Source organism: Trematomus bernacchii, unplaced genomic scaffold (genome assembly GCF_902827165.1).
Source record: "Trematomus bernacchii unplaced genomic scaffold, fTreBer1.1, whole genome shotgun sequence".
NCBI classification, from domain to species: domain Eukaryota; kingdom Metazoa; phylum Chordata; class Actinopteri; order Perciformes; family Nototheniidae; genus Trematomus; species Trematomus bernacchii.
The window spans coordinates 4,061,781-4,080,237 of NW_022987616.1; the positions used below are offsets into that span (position 1 = coordinate 4,061,781).

The 18,457-nt window shown below is 41.0% G+C and overlaps 1 protein-coding gene across 1 annotated transcript in view; it reads left to right on the forward strand.

Moving 5' to 3' along the window:
• ctnnd2a (catenin (cadherin-associated protein), delta 2a) overlaps positions 1–18,457 on the forward strand; it is a 208,383-nt gene that overhangs the window by 180,471 nt on the left and 9,455 nt on the right. Inside the window, 3 exon segments of the mRNA XM_034132641.1 lie at positions 7,204–7,456; positions 9,516–9,600; positions 17,912–18,038. Of these exon segments, the coding sequence (XP_033988532.1) occupies positions 7,204–7,456; positions 9,516–9,600; positions 17,912–18,038 (465 nt within the window).

Genomic DNA, 18,457 nt, shown 5'->3' on the forward strand with positions numbered 1-18,457 from the left:
TTTTCAACATTGTAGGGACTGTCAACGAGCGAGAGATTCAAACGCAATCAGCTGTTTCTGCACGCCTCCCCCTGCTGCTGATTTTGACTGATTATCCTGACTGCGCTGATTAATAAATAAAAAAATGCCTTGTTTGTGATGACAGTTTTATTTCATTGTCTTTACTTTGAAAAACGAGCACCTAAGCCTTGTCAAATGTTCTCCAGGCATTTTGTTGCTTTCCGTGACTTTTTCCACCCCTCTTACCCTCTAGAAACCCCATCAAAACTCACTAGGACACACCTTAATGATCACACAGACACTGAATTAAAAAAGTATTCTAAGGTGGTTGATATCACTGGTGTGGGAGATGTAATGTAAAAAAAAAAACGTCCCACATCTAAATAATGGCGACCCCCAGCATTTATCTTGCAAACCCCTCATGTCTGGACCCCAGGTTGAGAACAAAGGCTTTCATTTTCCTTTCTTCTTCTCTTACTCCATTTTTCACTCCTTCTCCTTGTATTTCTTTGTCTTCTTCTCTTGTCACCACACCGCTTATTGGCTCAAATGTCCATTCCCACCCCCCTCCCCTCAGTTTCACTTCACAATGTTGTTCCCACCTTCTTGTCTTCAACATGAGTATTATCTCCATCTCATTTTGCTTCTTTCTTTCTTTTCCTTCCTCCTTTATCATCCTTTTCATCCGTTCATCCCGCCCCACCCCTCTCCATGCTGTTTCAGACATGAGCTCATAACGCCCACCCTTCCCGCTCTCGCAGATTCCCTCTTTGTGTCTTGCATTGATGACATCAGTGCTAGGGAGTGTTACTGTGGAAACTGAACTAGTGTGCGTCAGGGATGTCACAAATTGCATGATTGCAGTTATTTGTGTGTTGCGGCTGTAACACGCATACATGGGCTGTCAAACACACATTTTAGTACATTGACACATATGTTTTGTTTTTGTGACCCGCACCAAGATTGCACCTTGGCGAGCTTAACCAACTTTGGAAGACTAACAAGCCAAAAGACAAGAGTGGCCACTGACTCACACTAAGTTGACACACACTTCTCTGCCCCTGTTGCTTGGTAGTTTATGAAATATCTGTGTCGCCTTCAGAATGACTCTCTTGTGTGCGAGCGTCTGGTATGTCTTTTATCGGCACACTTTGTCTCTGGCATTCTCCGTCCTCTGCTCCACTGTGCCAGACTGGGAGCATGACAGACAGAGGAATAGAAACATTAAAAAAAGAAAAAGAAATATGGAGGAGGAAGAGAGGGCTGTCATGCGGCGATGATTTTTTTTTTTGGGTCTAACAACTGTCCCTTGAGGATCCGATTTATTCTCTGGCAAAGACACATCAAGTTTCTCTCAGTTTTCTATTTCAAAGGACTTTATCATATTCAAAAGTGTGCCCGTGTCATTTTATTCAACAAAATGCATCCACTTGTACTGACTTCACTAATCATCATAGTGAAGTTGTGCTGTGTAGCTTTACCCAACCATCACAATGCAACCACCCTTTGACACTGTGTGCATCTACATCTACAGTGTAGGTGTCACCAAGCAGGCTTCTTCTTCTTTAATGAAGCCACAAGTTATTTGCAGAGGGGAAAGAAATCCCTGCCTTTCTGTATCTCTCCCTCCTCTGCAGTTCAGGCTGTAAACCTGTCACCCACAAACATCAAAGAGACACAGAGGGTGAGATATAACTGGTGTGAAAAGCAGCAAACACAAGAAGGCAGAATATTTTACGACAGGGAAGTGACGCCATGCCGCTTTCCAATTTACCTTCATTTCTGACCTGCTTAAACCTGCTGTGTTTCATCTGTTAGTACTCTCCTCTGCATTTCTCTTAGTTTATTATTCATTTAAACATTTATTTATTTATTTATACATAAATTAAAATGGAACACCTCACTTTGCAGACTATGGAGGTCATTCATATCTTTTATGACATGATGAGGATGCCAGGTTGTTGATAATTGAGTCCTGCAGGTGTGTGGTGTGTGTGTGTGTGTGTGTGTGTGTGTGTGTGTGTGTGTGTGTGTGTGTGTGTGTGTGTGTGTGTGTGTGTGTGTGTGTGTGTGTGTGTGTGTGTGTGTGTGTGTGTGTGTGTGTGTGTGTGTGTGTGTGTGTGTGTGTGTGTGTGTGTGTACAGTATGTGATTAATACTTCTTTTTAGCTGCATTCCAACTGAGCCCATAATCCAGAACTCATTAGCATACTGTACTTTTTTCATGATTTGGATTACATAAATTGGGGGAAAAGTCAAATTAGTGCCAATCAAATGCTCCTCTCTCCCCCTAACTGACCATTTTGATGTTTGAGAGCATCTCCAGGGTTTGTGTGTTGCTATAATTCTGGTGTACAGTCTTATACTCAGTTTGAGCTCTCACGGGCTGACATCCAAAGCACATCACTTTTATGTTTTCAATAAAGCAATATTCCCACAAATCATAAACCAACTTCATTGTTGCTTTGAATCTGGCGCCCCCTCTCGACAATGTGATGAACTACTTAATAAATCCCTCCCGGGAAATAACAGAGGCATTGAAATTCTCCTTTTGTCGCTGAATATTTTAACCGTAGCTACAGTATGGCACCTCGTAATTGTGTTATAGTAAAAATGTCACTGATGTCGACCTAACACATTGGGGTGTCATTATGTTGAGTGCTTCACCTTTTAAGAGATACACACAATACATCCACCTGGCTTTACATGAGAGTATAAGTGTTAGATTAGTCCTTGAAAACAGCAGTCTCAGTTTCTTTCATAGAAATCAAAGAATATTTCCGAGTGAAACTACCCTATTATTACTGTGGTACGTTCCATTGTACATAACATGGCTTTGATACAGCCTTAATCACACTCATATAACCCAGAAAGGCTTAATAAAAACATATCAGCCAGAAGCTTTTGGTACCATAAGAATACAGAAGCCCACTTCAGGGACCCAAACCCCGATACCTTTATCCTCCGAAAGTCATTTCATCTTGCCCCACATCTCCCTGAGACAATTACCTCCAATTTTACTTCAATAACACTCTCCCTTCTCCATCAGTAAACAATCAAATCACTCTATTGTTGAGGGTAATTGGATCTCTTTAAATCAAATCAGCCATTATGGCCCTGATGAAGCTCGCCCTGCTCAGCGGGGGTTAGCTGCACATGAGGGAATGCTGCACAGGAATACATTAACACCTCTGCCTCCCTGGTGAAGATGGCTATATTGGAGGAGCCGTGTAATACAGGTTTATTAGACTGTGCCGTGATCAGCGCAGGGCTTGTTTCCCTCCTTGAGGACATGTTCCAGGTGAAGATCACATTTCAGCACCACGGAAAGAAGAAGTGGGGAGATTGCACTCCAACATGCAGAGTTGCTGTCCGTGTCAGACTTTTATGTAGAAGGTGTCGACACCACCTCATAAAAAGTCAATTTTAATTTGCTGCACAGATCTTTTATTTCTTTCCTCCCCGCACGACTACCTATGATCACTGTGAGAGTACATGAGAGTTAGTACAGGACGTTCCTTGGCTTTACACTTGGCTTGTCTTTTAGTTATATGTACAGTATGCTGATTGAATGTACAACACATTCAGATCAGTCATGTTTCAACTAAATACCTAAAATCTTCAATGTGGCCTTCAGAGTAATTGTATATTTAGTAGCCTTTTAAAAAAAAAGTCTTCATCAGGGTAATGAGAACATCAAAAGATTGAGCTTTTAAGACATGTTAAATGTTGCATTGACGTTAGAAAAGTGCAGCAATTCCCACTTGTTTATATACATCTATAATTAATCAATCTGCTTCTTCTGCAGGCTCTGGGTATCATATCTAGATGTAGAAAAGAGGCCGGATGTTATTTCACTGGAGTGGTGTTTTAGCACAGCTTTGCTTCAGTTTGGTTAAGTGAAGTCTTTGCTTTTATAACTGTATTAATATTTGTTCTGTGATAAAACTGTAAAAAAAAAAACATGAGGCAAAAAATGACATTTCAAAGTTAAGATTAAAAAACATTCTCAAGTGTCTTACAAAAACATCTTACATCAAAACAAACGTAATAAATATCCCCAAAACAAACAACGCGGGAGCCAGATAATGAGCAATGTGTATGTTCGGCTGGGATGTGTATTAGTGTGCATGCATTGCTGTGTGTTTGTGTGTAGTCAAGGTGAGGTGTGTGTGACACTATCAGTCACGCTAGCAGTCAGTGATTACCAGGAGGCAGCGTCTTCCTCTAACAAGGTTTGTTATTAAAGTGTTGGAAATAAGGGTGGCCCATTTCTTTGATTCTTCAGTTTTTTGCAAAACTTCAGATTGCATTTGTTTGTTTTTGTATTTGCTTTCTCTCATTTTCAGTCATTCCCCCTGTTTATATTCCCACTATCTCTAACATGGGTGCCCACTATGCTGTTCCCCCTCCTTTTCCTCTCTTCTTCCATATCACCGTCTCAGTTACTCGCCCCCTATGGGAGGAATGTGACGACGTTGCAGAGACCGATAGGGATATGCTTGCTGTGTGTGTGTGTGTGTGTGTGTGTGTGTGTGTGTGTGTGTGTGTGTGTGTGTGTGTGTGTGTGTGTGTGTGTGTGTGTGTGTGTGTGTGTGTGTGTGTGTGTGTGTGTGTGTGTGTGTATGTGTATGTGTATGTGTGTGTGTGTGTGTGTGTGTGTGTGTGGTGTGTGTGTGTGTGTGTGTACACATATGCATGAGTGTAAGCATATTTCAGTGCTGACAGCAGTCTATTAGAGAATCTATCTGTAAGCAGGAAATACTATTATAATAAACAAACACATGCACGTGGATATATCTCTAAAAATGAAATCGTTATGTATACTCATAACCTTCCTTTTCTTATGACTTAATTCCCTGTAGTTAGTCAGTTAATAAACTAGTCACTCACTATATCACTCAGTCAGTTAATCAATTAATTGTCAGCCATTCATGCAGTAAATTATCTGGCAGTCAGTCGGTAAATTAGTCATGCAGTCAGTCAGTAAATAATTCAGTCACTCACTCAAAAATGAGCCGGATCATTAAATCAAGAAGGAGTTAATGAATCAGCCGGTAAATCAGTCAGCAAACTCTGATTCAAGTCAGTCAAATAATGAGTCTCCCTCTTTGGATGCAGCTTAATTTTATCCCCACAGCCAAAAGACAATGACCGCTTAACCTCTGCTCAGCCTGCCAGCCTGAGATAACACTTTGCCAATTAACTCACAACTCCATTCTTACGGAAAGAGTTTTCGTGTGTCTTCGTGTGTGATTGTGCAAATCTGTATGTGCGTGCACTGCGTATGTGTTGAAGCCTCCCTGTTTTTTAATGAGTGTGCCGTAAATTCAAACGTGCACAACAACAATGTTTGTGGAACAAGGGCACAAACTGTATATAGTCATGCATCCATCTTCTGTTTCGTGAGTGTGTGTTTTTGCCTTCCCTTACCCCATTAAGGTTGAAGGTGTCAGCTGATTTTCCTGCTCTGTGTATTGCTTGCAGCCCAGATCACTTAAACTATTTAGAGGTAATACCAGCGATGGATTTAGCACAAGCCTGTAAGGGCTCCTCGGATGTCAACGATAGATTGTTCGGGGAAAAACATTCAGCATTATGAAAAAAAGGCTCTGATTTGGTTGTGATTGGGTCATATAAAGGAAGGAACACATCTGTAAGCAGTAAGGATGTCTTGTCTTTACTTTTATTTTTCACTGAGACTTAATAAATTCAAAGTAGCACCATGGGATGCAGAAGATTATACCGCCTGATGCATAGTGGCAGTTCCGTAGTTTGACTGTGAAAATGAGTTGTTATAATGCGAAGAAAAAACCACTCAGTGAAACCCATAACTGTTTTTCGTTTATTGCAGATTGAGCATTTTGGCTTCACTTTTTTTCCGCTGCCAGTGAGGATGTAATGGTTTACCTGAAAGAGATTTGACAGTTGATTCAACACTTACAGTAGCACTTCTTTTTTCTTCACTCAATCTGATTCAGCGTTTCTGTTGAGGACTTGCATTTGCAACATTGACTCACTTAGCAGCTTCTCAGTGTTGTACACACACAAAGTGGCATGCACTTTAAATGGCATGCTCTGACACACTAAGCACAGAGGGGAAAGACTGATTCATTCATGTGGAGATGCTCAGCTGACGGAGTAACCCTTTTGAATGTGCATTAGAGAAAGAGCCCTTGTCCTAGTGTTTCTATTGAGTGGATTATGTTAAAAAAGAACCCCAATTTAGCCATTGTTCATTATTCAACAATCACCTCTGTATCCAATTTCCTAGAACATGACCTGCGGGGTGTTTTCCCAGGGGGCCCCAAGATGATTCAAGAGTAATTGACAGGTTTATGATGGTCAGGGCATTTCTTACCTTTTGACTGCCGCTCATGTTTGATGAATCTCCACAAAGCACCTCAGTCAGCACAATCTCCTCTTCCCTCTCATCTCTTCAATTCCTCTCCTCTCCTGCATTCTTCCACTCATCACCCACTGGCTCGGATCTCTCCCTAATTGGCCCCTGTCCTCAGTCATTTTCGGGGATCTCACTTTCACTGCAGGAAATAACAGTTAAATGTTTCCTGATTACAGTACAATAAAGTCCCCTTCCCTCCAAATGCTAGCTTCCATTTTCTCAGGACTCTCACTTACTTCCTTCCTGATAACATCTCCTACATTTCTTAATTACCTCCTCTCTTATTTCATTCTCCAACAACTCATTCTCTAAATGTCAGTTTTTTTTCATTTTCTTCATATGCCAGCCTCTCACTAAAATACCACCAGTCGCCATGTTTATTGGATTCTCAGGATGTTTGGATTAGTGTGTGTGCGTCAGTGGATTTGCAGTGTACCCCCTCAAACTGAAGATTTATTAAGTTATCCACACCGCTCACTTGCTGGACCAGACTTTCGCTGTAAAAAATAGTAGAAGGGCAATTTTACGTTCATGTCAGAGGGGGTTTGAAGTATCTTTACTGTACATGGGTTTTATCATCGTACAGTCATTACGCACACTAAATATAAATGCTTGTCTAAACCCATCCCTTTGTGTGAGTATCTATAAACCCTGAGTCCCATGCATTGTTTTTCACTTCATTTGGAAAACATTTTGTCAAAGCTTGACCCAGAAGCCTCTGTGTTTATAATGTACAATGTGCAGACACAACAATTTTGACAATGTGTTGTGTTCCTCTCCTTCATTTTCTCCATTCAACAGGTAAATATGCCATGCGAGATTTGATCCATCGGTTACCAGGCAGTAGTAGTAGCAGCAGCAACAACAACGCCACCAGCAGTGGGACCTCCGGGACCACCGGACCTCCCAGCAAGGCCATGTCCGACGACACGGTGACTGCCATCTGCTGCGCGCTGCACGAAGTCATCACCAAGAACATGGAGAACGCCAAAGCCCTGCGTGATGCTGGTGGCATAGAAAAACTCATCGGCATAGCCCGCAGCAAAGGAGACAAGTGAGTCGGCAAAAGTTCTGAAACCATAAGTAGTTATTGATTTGTTGAATAACAGGTTAGACAAACTGAAAAAAAAAAACATATAATTTGTTGTGTATCATTGTGTAGGCACTTATCCAAAGGTACGCATTTGGAAACCCTTAAGGCCCATTCGCAGGTTTTGCAGGTGTGAAGTGGCTGAAAGTTGGACCATTTCTCTGTCAATGGTAGATCTCCAAAAATACCTTACAGTGCTTTGAGTGGCTGTAATCTTTACAAGCTCAGAACCAGAGAGAATATAACCTGCATTACAGTGTTAGTGGCACGCCACTGAGCTACAGTGGAACCACAGAGTTCATCCCTACGACTTAAAATAAATGCATTTGCATGAGCCCCAGAATGGGTTAAAAATAAAATCCTCATAGGATGCTAATACAAATCTGAAGAAAAAATATGTATTGTAGGTTTACAGAAAAGTATGCCATGTGTATTTATAACCCCAGAACAGATGTGCCTGTGCTGCTGTGAAAGTGGTTGTTAGGTCATGATGATGATACGTACAACTAGATTTTAAAACCGGGATAATTTCCTCTCAGGAAAGGTGAAGAACACTTACTGTAACTCTCAAAGCAAAAGCATTGGTTTCTGACACAGAAATAAAAACAATCAGGTGGAAAGTATACTAAATGCTAAATTGTATATGCACTTTTGTCTGGGTAATGTTTTGATTTGATCTGTCTTCCCTCATAATCAAGGCCAACCAGCCCTGAATAACTGAGCCTGAACCCTGATGTAAATCCCAGAAAAATATATAAACAGATTCTCAGTGTGGTTTTGCGCCATACCTGTCAACCCATCATTCAGCCCACCCTGTAGCCTCAGTAGTGACCAGGTCTTTAATGTGGCCCTGCATCCATCACTCATCGCTGCACCTGCCTCCCTCTGACCGCTCATCCACAGACGCTGGTCAGAGAACAAAGAAGATGCAGCAGGAATATAACCCCTGTCGCCATGGGAGACCCTGCAGGGTGTTCTGCCTCGCTGCTATGGCAACTACTATGTCAGGGTTTGCCATGACGCCCGAGTGTTATCAGACGCAGGTCAAATGTTCATTTACGGTTATGAAGAGAGACTCAGTCTGCTCAGGGAACGGTGCTCAGGGGGGCCATTACAGAGAGAGATGAGCTTCTGCAAGGAACCTTCTTACAGCCAGCGCACATTTCACAGGGAGGGTGGGTAGCTGCTAATGGCCCACACATCTTCATTTCCCCACGATAGGTACACCGAGGATAAAAGCTCCTTATCAGCAGAGCCATAATACATTAACATAATCACACACTCTCATTTTGGGAAATTGTCCATTGCAGCATTTTTACAGACAGCCACTGTTTACTAACTTATTTTCAAACTGAAAAATACAATTAATGGAAAAAAGAATGATACGTGTGTAAATATTGCCTCATTCTTGGCAAAAGCTGACACTTATTGCGTAAATCAAATACAGTTCATATCATATGTTCATAATCTTGCAAGGATTACAATAGTTAATAACATTTGAGGTTGCATGTTATTATCTTGTTATCGCCTTATTCACGCATTACTGTGATTCATTCCAGTGAAATTGGAGAAGGCTCTGATACTATAACCTCATACTGGATTTAAATCTTTAAAACCATTTTCTGTTGTTCTTACTGATGATAAAAAAGAAGCCTGTTTTCAGGAGGACTTTTGTAAGCGTGGTTGACAAATGTAAAATGAGCATCCTTTCTGCTGCCATCTGTAGCTGTTAGAAAGGCAGGGCTTCTGAACTGACTCCTACTGGAGTCATTTGTCAGCTAAGTGGCAGGGTTGGGACCATTAGCATGGCATAGAGGGTCATTTTAAACTCATCTGGAAACTCTCTGTTTTCCCGAAAGAAAATCATTCTCTGCTGAAATGAGCAATGGCCCCCTTACTCTTAAAGTGGTCACAAGTGCCACAGGCCTCCATAGCTGGTAAAGACAGGGGAAAGAATAACAGAGCAACATTATCCACAGGGAAAGTTCTCAGAGAAATAACTCTCTCCTCTACCTCTCTCCAGACACTCGGCCAAGGTGGTGAAGGCAGCCTCTCAGGTCCTCAGCAGCATGTGGCAGTACAGAGACCTGCGCTCCCTCTACAAGAAGGTAGGACGAAGCACAAACTGTGTGCCCAATTCATCTTACCCTGTTTGTCTCCTGCTAAACCTTCTATTATATTTCCTGTCACTCTCTACCCCAAACAGTACTATTTAGTGCATAACAAATCATTTTTTCACTTTCCTTACTACTACTTTTTGTCACACACTCCAAGGCAAACATTAATCTTCTACTTACTCTCCCGCTGTCATAGACAGCCTAGTATGGCTTCTGGCTGAAGGTATGAGATCCATTCCTGCAATAATAATCCCATTTCTAAAAGATAATATTAACATAAAACATTATTGTAAAACAGAGAAACTAAATCAATCTTCATATCGTCAGATAATCAGCTTGAAGCATAATATCTTGGTTGAATTGACACCATCTATTAATTAATTAGTGCTTTGCAAATCTCCTGGGGATCTGATACAGAGTCATTGATGTGTAATCTCAATAAATTGCACTATGTACCTTGCTATGTCTGGATACCTCTTTGTTGTAGAGAAAAGTAATGCGTTTTAGTCAAACTAAAAGAGCAAGATCTCAATGTTGCTGGCAGTAGCGCTCCTGCTGATTATATTAGGTTTTTGACAGACTGCCTTTACCATTAAAAAGGTAATTAATTGATATGGTGAACTAACCTTGAACTACCTGAGGATGAACTATGTTAAGATGGGGACTTTTCCATTTCACTGCAGCAGGTGTTGAGGATGAATCTCTGCCGGTACTGTATAATGAAGCAATTAAACACAACTGATACACAGTTCAAGTTACCAGTTACTCCTATCTGAATGGAAAGCTGAATTTTTTTTATTTGGACTGCTGAAGATTTAAGAACAACTTGTATGTTCTAATATACTAAACTGAAACCTCACTGGATGAATTTCGCCTTGTTTTTTGCCCAGGACTATGCCTTGTCAGGATTTCCTGTTGTCTCCAGACTCAGTGAGAAGTGATGCTGCTAAGCTAATTTCATTCTGCTATCGACAACCCAGCCAGACCTTGGCACAAACTCCCACTATCAGTCAGCGTTTTGTTGAGGTTTATGGTATTGATTTGATGTTTACAAAATATACAACTGGGAGAAATATGACCATGAAACTATCATCTTCATCACTGTGAGGGTAATTTATTATAACCGCAAAATCATGCCTAATGTGCTCGATTATGAACGCCCTGAGTCATGTAAGACAGTATAAAGAGTTCATGACTGTCAACCAGGAGGCCGCAATTTTTGAGCTATTTAAAGTTACATTACAAAGAAATTAAGTTATTTTAACCCAATATTTTACATAATCAAGTAGTTTTGTTGGCTTAACATTAACGAGGTGTTTGTTTTGAATCCAAAATGTTAACACAGGTGTACTGCAAAGGTAGCAGAGCATTATGGGTTGACTCGTAGTTTGATACAAAGTTGGGAATAGGAGGGTTGGTTGTTTGCGGTTGCTTTACTTTTGAATGGTTTTGAGGCTTGTTTTGTGCAGTATATATAACCATTGTGTGTGTATGGAGGGTTTTGTTTCTTTGTCTTGAACTGTGTGCGCACGCTTTGGCCTTGAGGTCAGTCATAACCACCTCCACACACAAGAATAATGGAGCTCAGTTGGGAACCTTCACAACTCAGCAACATTGTTTACAGAGGCAGGTGGATCAATACCTTTGTGTTAGTCTCTAGCCTATTCTTTTTTTTTCAACACATACACAGACATACAAACAAGCTAACATTGTGCTAACGGTTATTTAGTCCATCAGCAAGACTGAATGGCGTTAATGCTGCTGGCTACAGGGAAACTGCAGCTCATTATTCAGTAACTTGTAACTCACGGAGAATGGCACAAACAAGAAAGTAGTGAGAAAACTGAATAAGGTGTAGAGAAATGATGAGCTGTGTGTGTGCTGCTCCCACTCAGACACACTGTTTTATCTGTCTCTTTCACACACAAAAAAAACACAGTTGAAAACCCACTTTGTCCTCCCTTGGGATCTTGTGTTCCTATATAAATGACAAAGGTCCACACACTCGTGCATCGTGATTAATAGGTAATGACAGATGTTCTGTTCCTCTCACTTGTAATGAGTGTTTTGAATGAATAACTTCAACCAAGGTTATCTTCCATTCAGCCCGCCAAAGCCTTAAATGTGCGTCCCATTAAGATGCAGAAATATTAAGTAACACATTCCAAGTAGGTGTCCTTGGCTTTGTATGTGTTATTTCATCTCTGTGTGAAGGGAACAAAAACACTAAGGAACTTGTTTTTTCATGTCTTGGAGATGCATGTTTGTATCAACAACTTCAGCTCTGCAATGCTTGCAATGAGGTGTTCTAGTCGACTACCTTCCGAAGCCCTATTCCCAATTATTTAATCTGTTTTGTGGGCAAGTATGTATATAATAAGTATTGTCCCAATTTCAGCTTTTAATGAGAACTTTGTTGAAAGACATTCAGGAGAACACCAAGAGAGATTAATCGAACCACTACATGCTTCATTTCAACAAGTAATTTCTTCTTTTGTTGCTTTCCTCCTCAGATACTCTTGAATATCAAGTACCCGCACTTCAGTTTTCAAAGATCTTGTTAAACCTCTAAACATGAGGAAGACTGAGCCCTCATTCTACAAACTAATGAACAAAAACAACATTTTTCAAGGTATAATTGCATTAGAAAGAAGAGAAATACATTCGTGCCCACATGAAATGGTCTTCCACCTGATTTTATAGAAAAATATATTCGACCCAGAATGAAATCCAGTGAATTCCTTGCATGATGACTCTGCAGAGGGCTGTCCAAGCCCCAGACTTCTGACTGCAGTCACTTCAGGACAGGCCGCCCCGTGGCATCAGCCTCTGCTCGTCTCATCCTGACGACTGTGGCCTCTCTCTTCATTCGTCATCCTCTCATCCCAAGTATCCCACTGAACGCGCCCCTTGGCGCCTCATCTGCTTCAAACTTCTCTAATCATTGCCACAGAACAGTGTTACACTCCAGCTATCAGACGTGAAGACATTGGCTTTTCTTGGCACCTAGAAAAAGGTTGCCGTCTTTTGTGACTACTTATTTATTTGTTAATTACCTATCTTTACCTTAGGAGCCTTTTTTTGACGGAAAAAGGATTTGATAAATGCAGATATTAAAAGAAAGACTTGCGTAAGATTGACACACAATCAATCTCTTTGTTTTGGATCTGTCTCATTTAAACCAGATAATTACTGAAAGACAAGACTTCTCACTCCCAAAAATGTATCCATCATCTTTAAATTGACGTAAAATATCATCTGCAGTCTGTCCTGTTTTAGCCACCTGTACTTTAACATCATTTAGATCAAAAGCCTGCTTAAATTACGCTGTTATCTAGAACTACTTTTATTCAAAGCAGCACAATTTCAATTGTCTGACAATGTTGCTCTAAAAATAATTTTTAAATCCTGATGGACACCATACCTTACTGTTTACTTCCTGATTTCTTCCATGTACACAGCTCGGTAATTGACCAACCTTATTTTAAAACTGTGGAAAGTGTTGCGTCACACTTTGACTTTATCACCCAAGTCCAGAGCTCGCAATAAATGACTATCCCTGCATGACGTATTAGGTCATGGGTGTTAGCTGCAGCAAAAATCCTGTTAGTCTCCAATCCAAACATGGATTAGCATACAATTTAGACGAGAGTGGAGTCGGATGTCTCTGCAAAATGTTTGTGAGCAAAGGCGAAGAAAGATAGATCCACCAAAGAGGAAAGAAAAGCGAGGGAAGTAAGGATAGAAAGTGAGGTGAATGCTTGAAATGTAACAGTTCAAAAATAAGCATTTCTTAGTTATGTGTGTGTAGTTTTAGAAAAGGGGTGTTGGGTCAATAATGAGACAGTTTGAGCTGTGTTGGCGAAGGGTTGTTTGCTTTGAAGTCCTGAAGTAATGAGAGCATTTTGAAACATACTTCCCATCTGTGTAGTAGTAATAGACTGGGGTACATGTTTGTTTCTGTGTGTGAGTGTCTTTGAAAAAGTGTGTTTTTGTCAGACGTTAGTAAGAAGAGTTAATCACTTCCTACAGCAGTCTAGTCTGGGAAAGACGGAGAGAGAAAAAAAAAAATGCAACAGAACGGGGCTGGGCTGCCCGGCAATATAAAACCAAAAGATGAGAGACCATAAATAAACAGTAAGTCGGTATTAAAATAGCGTCTGAGATGACTTGAAAGATCAGTGGTGTAGCAATCATCAATAAACCAAAGCAAAAATCTGTTTGTAGCAACACTAGCACTGACTTTAAGATAAATCATGTATCACAGTCTCCGGAGTGCAGTAAAACTTTTACCCAAGTTTACTTGGATTTTTGACAGGATGTGTCCTCTTTCTGTGTGGTGTGGTGTGTGGTGTGTGTGTGTGTGTGTGGTGTGTGTGTGTGTGTGTGTGTGTGTGTGTGTGTGTGTGTGTGTGTGTGTGTGTGTGTGTGTGTGTGTGTGTGTGTGTGTGTGTGTGTGTGTGTGTGTGTGTGTGTGTGTGTGTGTGTGTGTGTGGTGTGTGTGTGTGTGTGTGTGTGTGTGTGGTGTGTGTGTGTGTGTGTGTGTGTGTGTGTGTGTGTGTGTGTGTGTGTGTGTGTGTGTGTGTGTGTGTGTCCTGTTTCATTCATCTAGTCCCTAGGAGGGAAGCCACAGGTCACTTTGTGAAAAAACAAATCATTCCTAATAGGAACACAAGGACAAAATGATCTGTTTCCTTTAAACCAACATATGTTCTATTTCTCCCTGGCTCAAACCAATGAGCAGAACACTGATTGTAATGCTCTATATTCACACATTTACACACATACCTTGCCTCATTTCTTGATAAAAATAATCTTTCTTGGGGACTTAATCAGACATACTCTCTCTCTATTTTCCACACACACACACACACACACACACATTATTCTCATGTCACACACATGTCACACAAATCACAGAAACAGATACAGGCGTATGACAGACGGGGTTCAAGGTCAGAGAGATGCTGTTCGTCGATTTACAATATGTTCCAGGGATGTGTAGTTCAGTATGTGGGTGTGTTTGTGGAATAGGATTGAGCGATACATTTGTGTGTGCTGTGAATGTGTGTTTTCATTGATTGCACAGCCTTGCCATTCGCAGACAATTATTGAATTCAAAATGCCCAGAATGTTCCTGTAAAATCAAAGGAATACATTCTTTAAACATGTCTTGATTTTTGAACATTACCCAATGAATGCTCCAAGACTAGAAAAATAAACATCTACTTTTTTGATAATCAATTAATTGTTTAAGTCATTCTGCAAAAAATTGCAGATTTTGCTATTTTCAGCCTTTCATTTGCGGTGATATTCTGAGTTCATTTTGTTTAATTTAGTTAAACTTAATATCTTTATGCTCACAATACCAGACATGTAAAGAGACGACCTTGTACATTGAGAAACCAGGTATACATTGTTCACTATTTTCTAACATTTTATATCATTTTTCTTCCAATATTTTGTTTGTACAATCGTTCGCACAGTTTGACTCTGAGCCTGATTTTATTGATTTTTAGACTGTAGAATTTGTGACAATCGCTCAAACACACAGTACTTTTAATGATTTGTTGCAAGAATGAAAAGATGACGTGCCTTTCGTCTAGAGACAGCTAAAACGAATTCATCATCCACTGCCACACAGCGTAAACAGGGAAATCAGCTAGAAAGAGATGAAAAGCTTCAGTCGACATCAAACCTAGCTGAGGCCTCAGAGGCTGCCTCACTCTGATGTTCACCTGTAGGAGACAGTGATAGACAGACCAAGAGGAGATGGGGGGGTAGTTGATATAGCCTTCTCAGTGGAGGCTAACAACAGTATTTACGGAAGGCTAAAAGCAGAAATGCAGTACACTCTTATGGTTTTCTTGCCCTTTCCAATAAACACAACAGTAGCAGAAAGGTCAAATCCTAAATCAACAGAACCACAAGCAACCAAAATAAAGAAAGCAAAGGTCAAGGTTACATTATTCCAGGGGGGGTAGACGGATCACGTGTGAGTGAAGAGCTCGCTGCTATAAATCTCTAAATCTGAGTGTGAAATAAGTGATAGAGAGAAATGGATTGAAGGGCTGAAAAATGACAGTGTGCCGTGATGGCCAAGGCCCAGAGGGGAGCCCCCCCACTCATCATGTGTAACCTTTTACAGTTTCTGCCATAATTGCTGTCTGGCATGAGCGCCGCCAGACACACACACACACACACACACATCTCATTTGTTGGGGCAGTAATCGCTATTTTCCCCCGACCTTCAACTTACCATCCAGTGATGGTGAGAGCAACAGGCGAAATGGTTGCCTGGCAACACTTTTTTTCTGCTCTCATTTTTGCTGTAGGGGCGTTAAAGGGTGTGTGTGAGATAAAGGGATGGGGGTGGGTGATGGGGCACCAGAGAGCTGATGTCTACAGGTGTGGAGACACATGGTTAAGTTACAATGTGAGGTTACACAGTACGCACACATTGCACCTCGGACAAAGTGCAAAGTGAGGGGGGAAAAGCTGCTGTCGGATTTGGTCCCATATTAAATTTTGATGTTGATTTAATATTTATTGAACACATTAAACCCGACTGGCTGGCTGGCTGGCTGGTGGGCCAGACAGCACACACTCATTTATGTGCCAGGAAACAATATTGTTTTACATTTGAGTGGATTCCACAAAGTTTTCAAAGAAACTGAATTATGAAGAATAATGGATTTGACTATTTTACCTAATAAACATGACAGAATCAAGAGCCGGAACAAGCTGGTACAGCATATGCATTATCCTGTGTGCAATACAATGTTTTTTACAACCTTAAAGCTACTTGTAGGCAAAGTTATGCACACATCTCTATGACATGTGTGGCTGTGACAGAACATGTTTATATATCCTCCTCTGTACGCTCTTCTCCAATTAGTATCACTCTTGTGAATTCATTTATTGTAGAGTTGAACTATTCCCTGTTTTGCTCGGGGGCCCCCTTAAGGAAGCCTGCGGATCATTACTGGCCCCCATTTGTGCGCCACAGTTATGGGTGGCAGACAGCACACCTCACTCTGCAAAATACATTTGTCATTCAATATTCAGCGACGGTGTTTGAGCAGCAGGACACTTTGTCCAATTGCGCTGGACCCAGTGTTCCATAAGGAGGTTACATGGTGTATAACGAGATGTGTTCGGGGGGGGGAAGGAGAAAGAGAATGCAAAACAAGGTGAGTGAGGGGACCAGAGGAGATGGTGATAAATAGATTAAGCTGAATGAAGGAAGGGAGCTACCTTTGAACTACTGTGTGTCAGATGATCCAGCTTTCTGTCAGTCCTGTGCCAGGAAACAGAGTCAGGGGAGGACATGGGACTCAGTCCAGCCTTCCCTCTCTCTCTGCCTCTCCATCTACCCCTCTCCTCCTCTCGCTATCTTTGCACTCCTGTCATTACTCTCCCTCCATCTTCCTCCTCCTCATTACTTTCTGTCATCTTTTGTCTTTCTCAGCTTCTACCCTGTCTCCCCCCCTCCCTCATCTATCTGCCCCGTCTCCTCCATCTCTCATCCTCCAGTCTTACTGTACTGAAGTGATTCACCTCTCCTTTGGACTCAGTCACAGCAGCCTAACCACTGCAGAGCCCCCAGGCACTAAATGTATGATGGAACATGTCTGCGTTGGCTTTTATCATGTGCATGCGCTGTCCCTTCAGAGGTACCCAATTATCTAAATGCTAAATTGAATTTGGTTCCAGCTCTGTGATTGTTGTTGACTTTCATAATCCATTTTTATGAAAAGGGCTTTGCTCCAATCACCGCTAAACTAATACAGAAACAAAGCTATTATAATTATGCTTGTGGATTTGTTAGTTGTTTTTATTTTTGTTCTACAGCGACAGTGGGATTTTTACTAAGCTCAGGCTTGATGCAAGTGTTTCGATTTGTGGTGTATGTGTGTAATGTGTGGGTTAGGCAAGATGGCCAGAATTTATGGTGGATTCACCTACCCCAGTGGTAAACCCAATAAATATAATATTGATATTTCTCAACAAAATATTCATGTTTTAGTTAAACATGCAGACTTCAGATGTTGCTCTTCAGCTGAATCAAGAGCAAACACTTTCCATTTCCTGCCAGGTATAATTTGTCATAACTTTCATAAAAAAACACATATATTTGTTTCAAATGTTGCAAAGGGAATGGACCATGTGACAGTAGACCTCTCTTTGTACACATCGATGTATAATGTGTTTCACTGTGAACACTAAACAAACAAACTGAATATTGGTCTTGGAAGACGAATGATAAACAATTTCTTCTTTGTTTGTGTTTGTTTTGCAGGATGGTTACTCCCAGTATCACTTTGTGGGCTCTGCCTCAACGATAGAGAGAGACAGACAGAGGCCCTACTCCTCCTCACGAACTCCCTCCGTCTCCCCCGTCAGGACGTCCCCCAACAACCGCTCTGGTGAGGCACATATGACATTTACTATGAATAGTATATACTGTATTATATGCTTCAGTGTTTGCGTGTTTCCCTTCTTCTACCTCAGCTTTCTAAACATCACATGTTGCAAAGTGATTTTCCCCACCTAAAGAAGTTTTAAATTAAGAGATTAGAAAAAATAAATAATGATCTGGCAATGGGGCCTTAAGAAGTTCAGGTGCCACAGTGGATGACTCTCAAAAATAGACCATTTATACCCAAACAGCAGTTTCCATGGCAGGAGTTTTCCACAGCAAATCATCCACCCGCCCTCAACTAATTTAAGGTCTTGTAATAATTTGAATTTGAAAACTTACATTTGGATGAAAGTGAAGCAACATTAAAGTGGACCTATCATGCTATATTTGAATAATATAGTGTAGGACCATACCTATATAAGG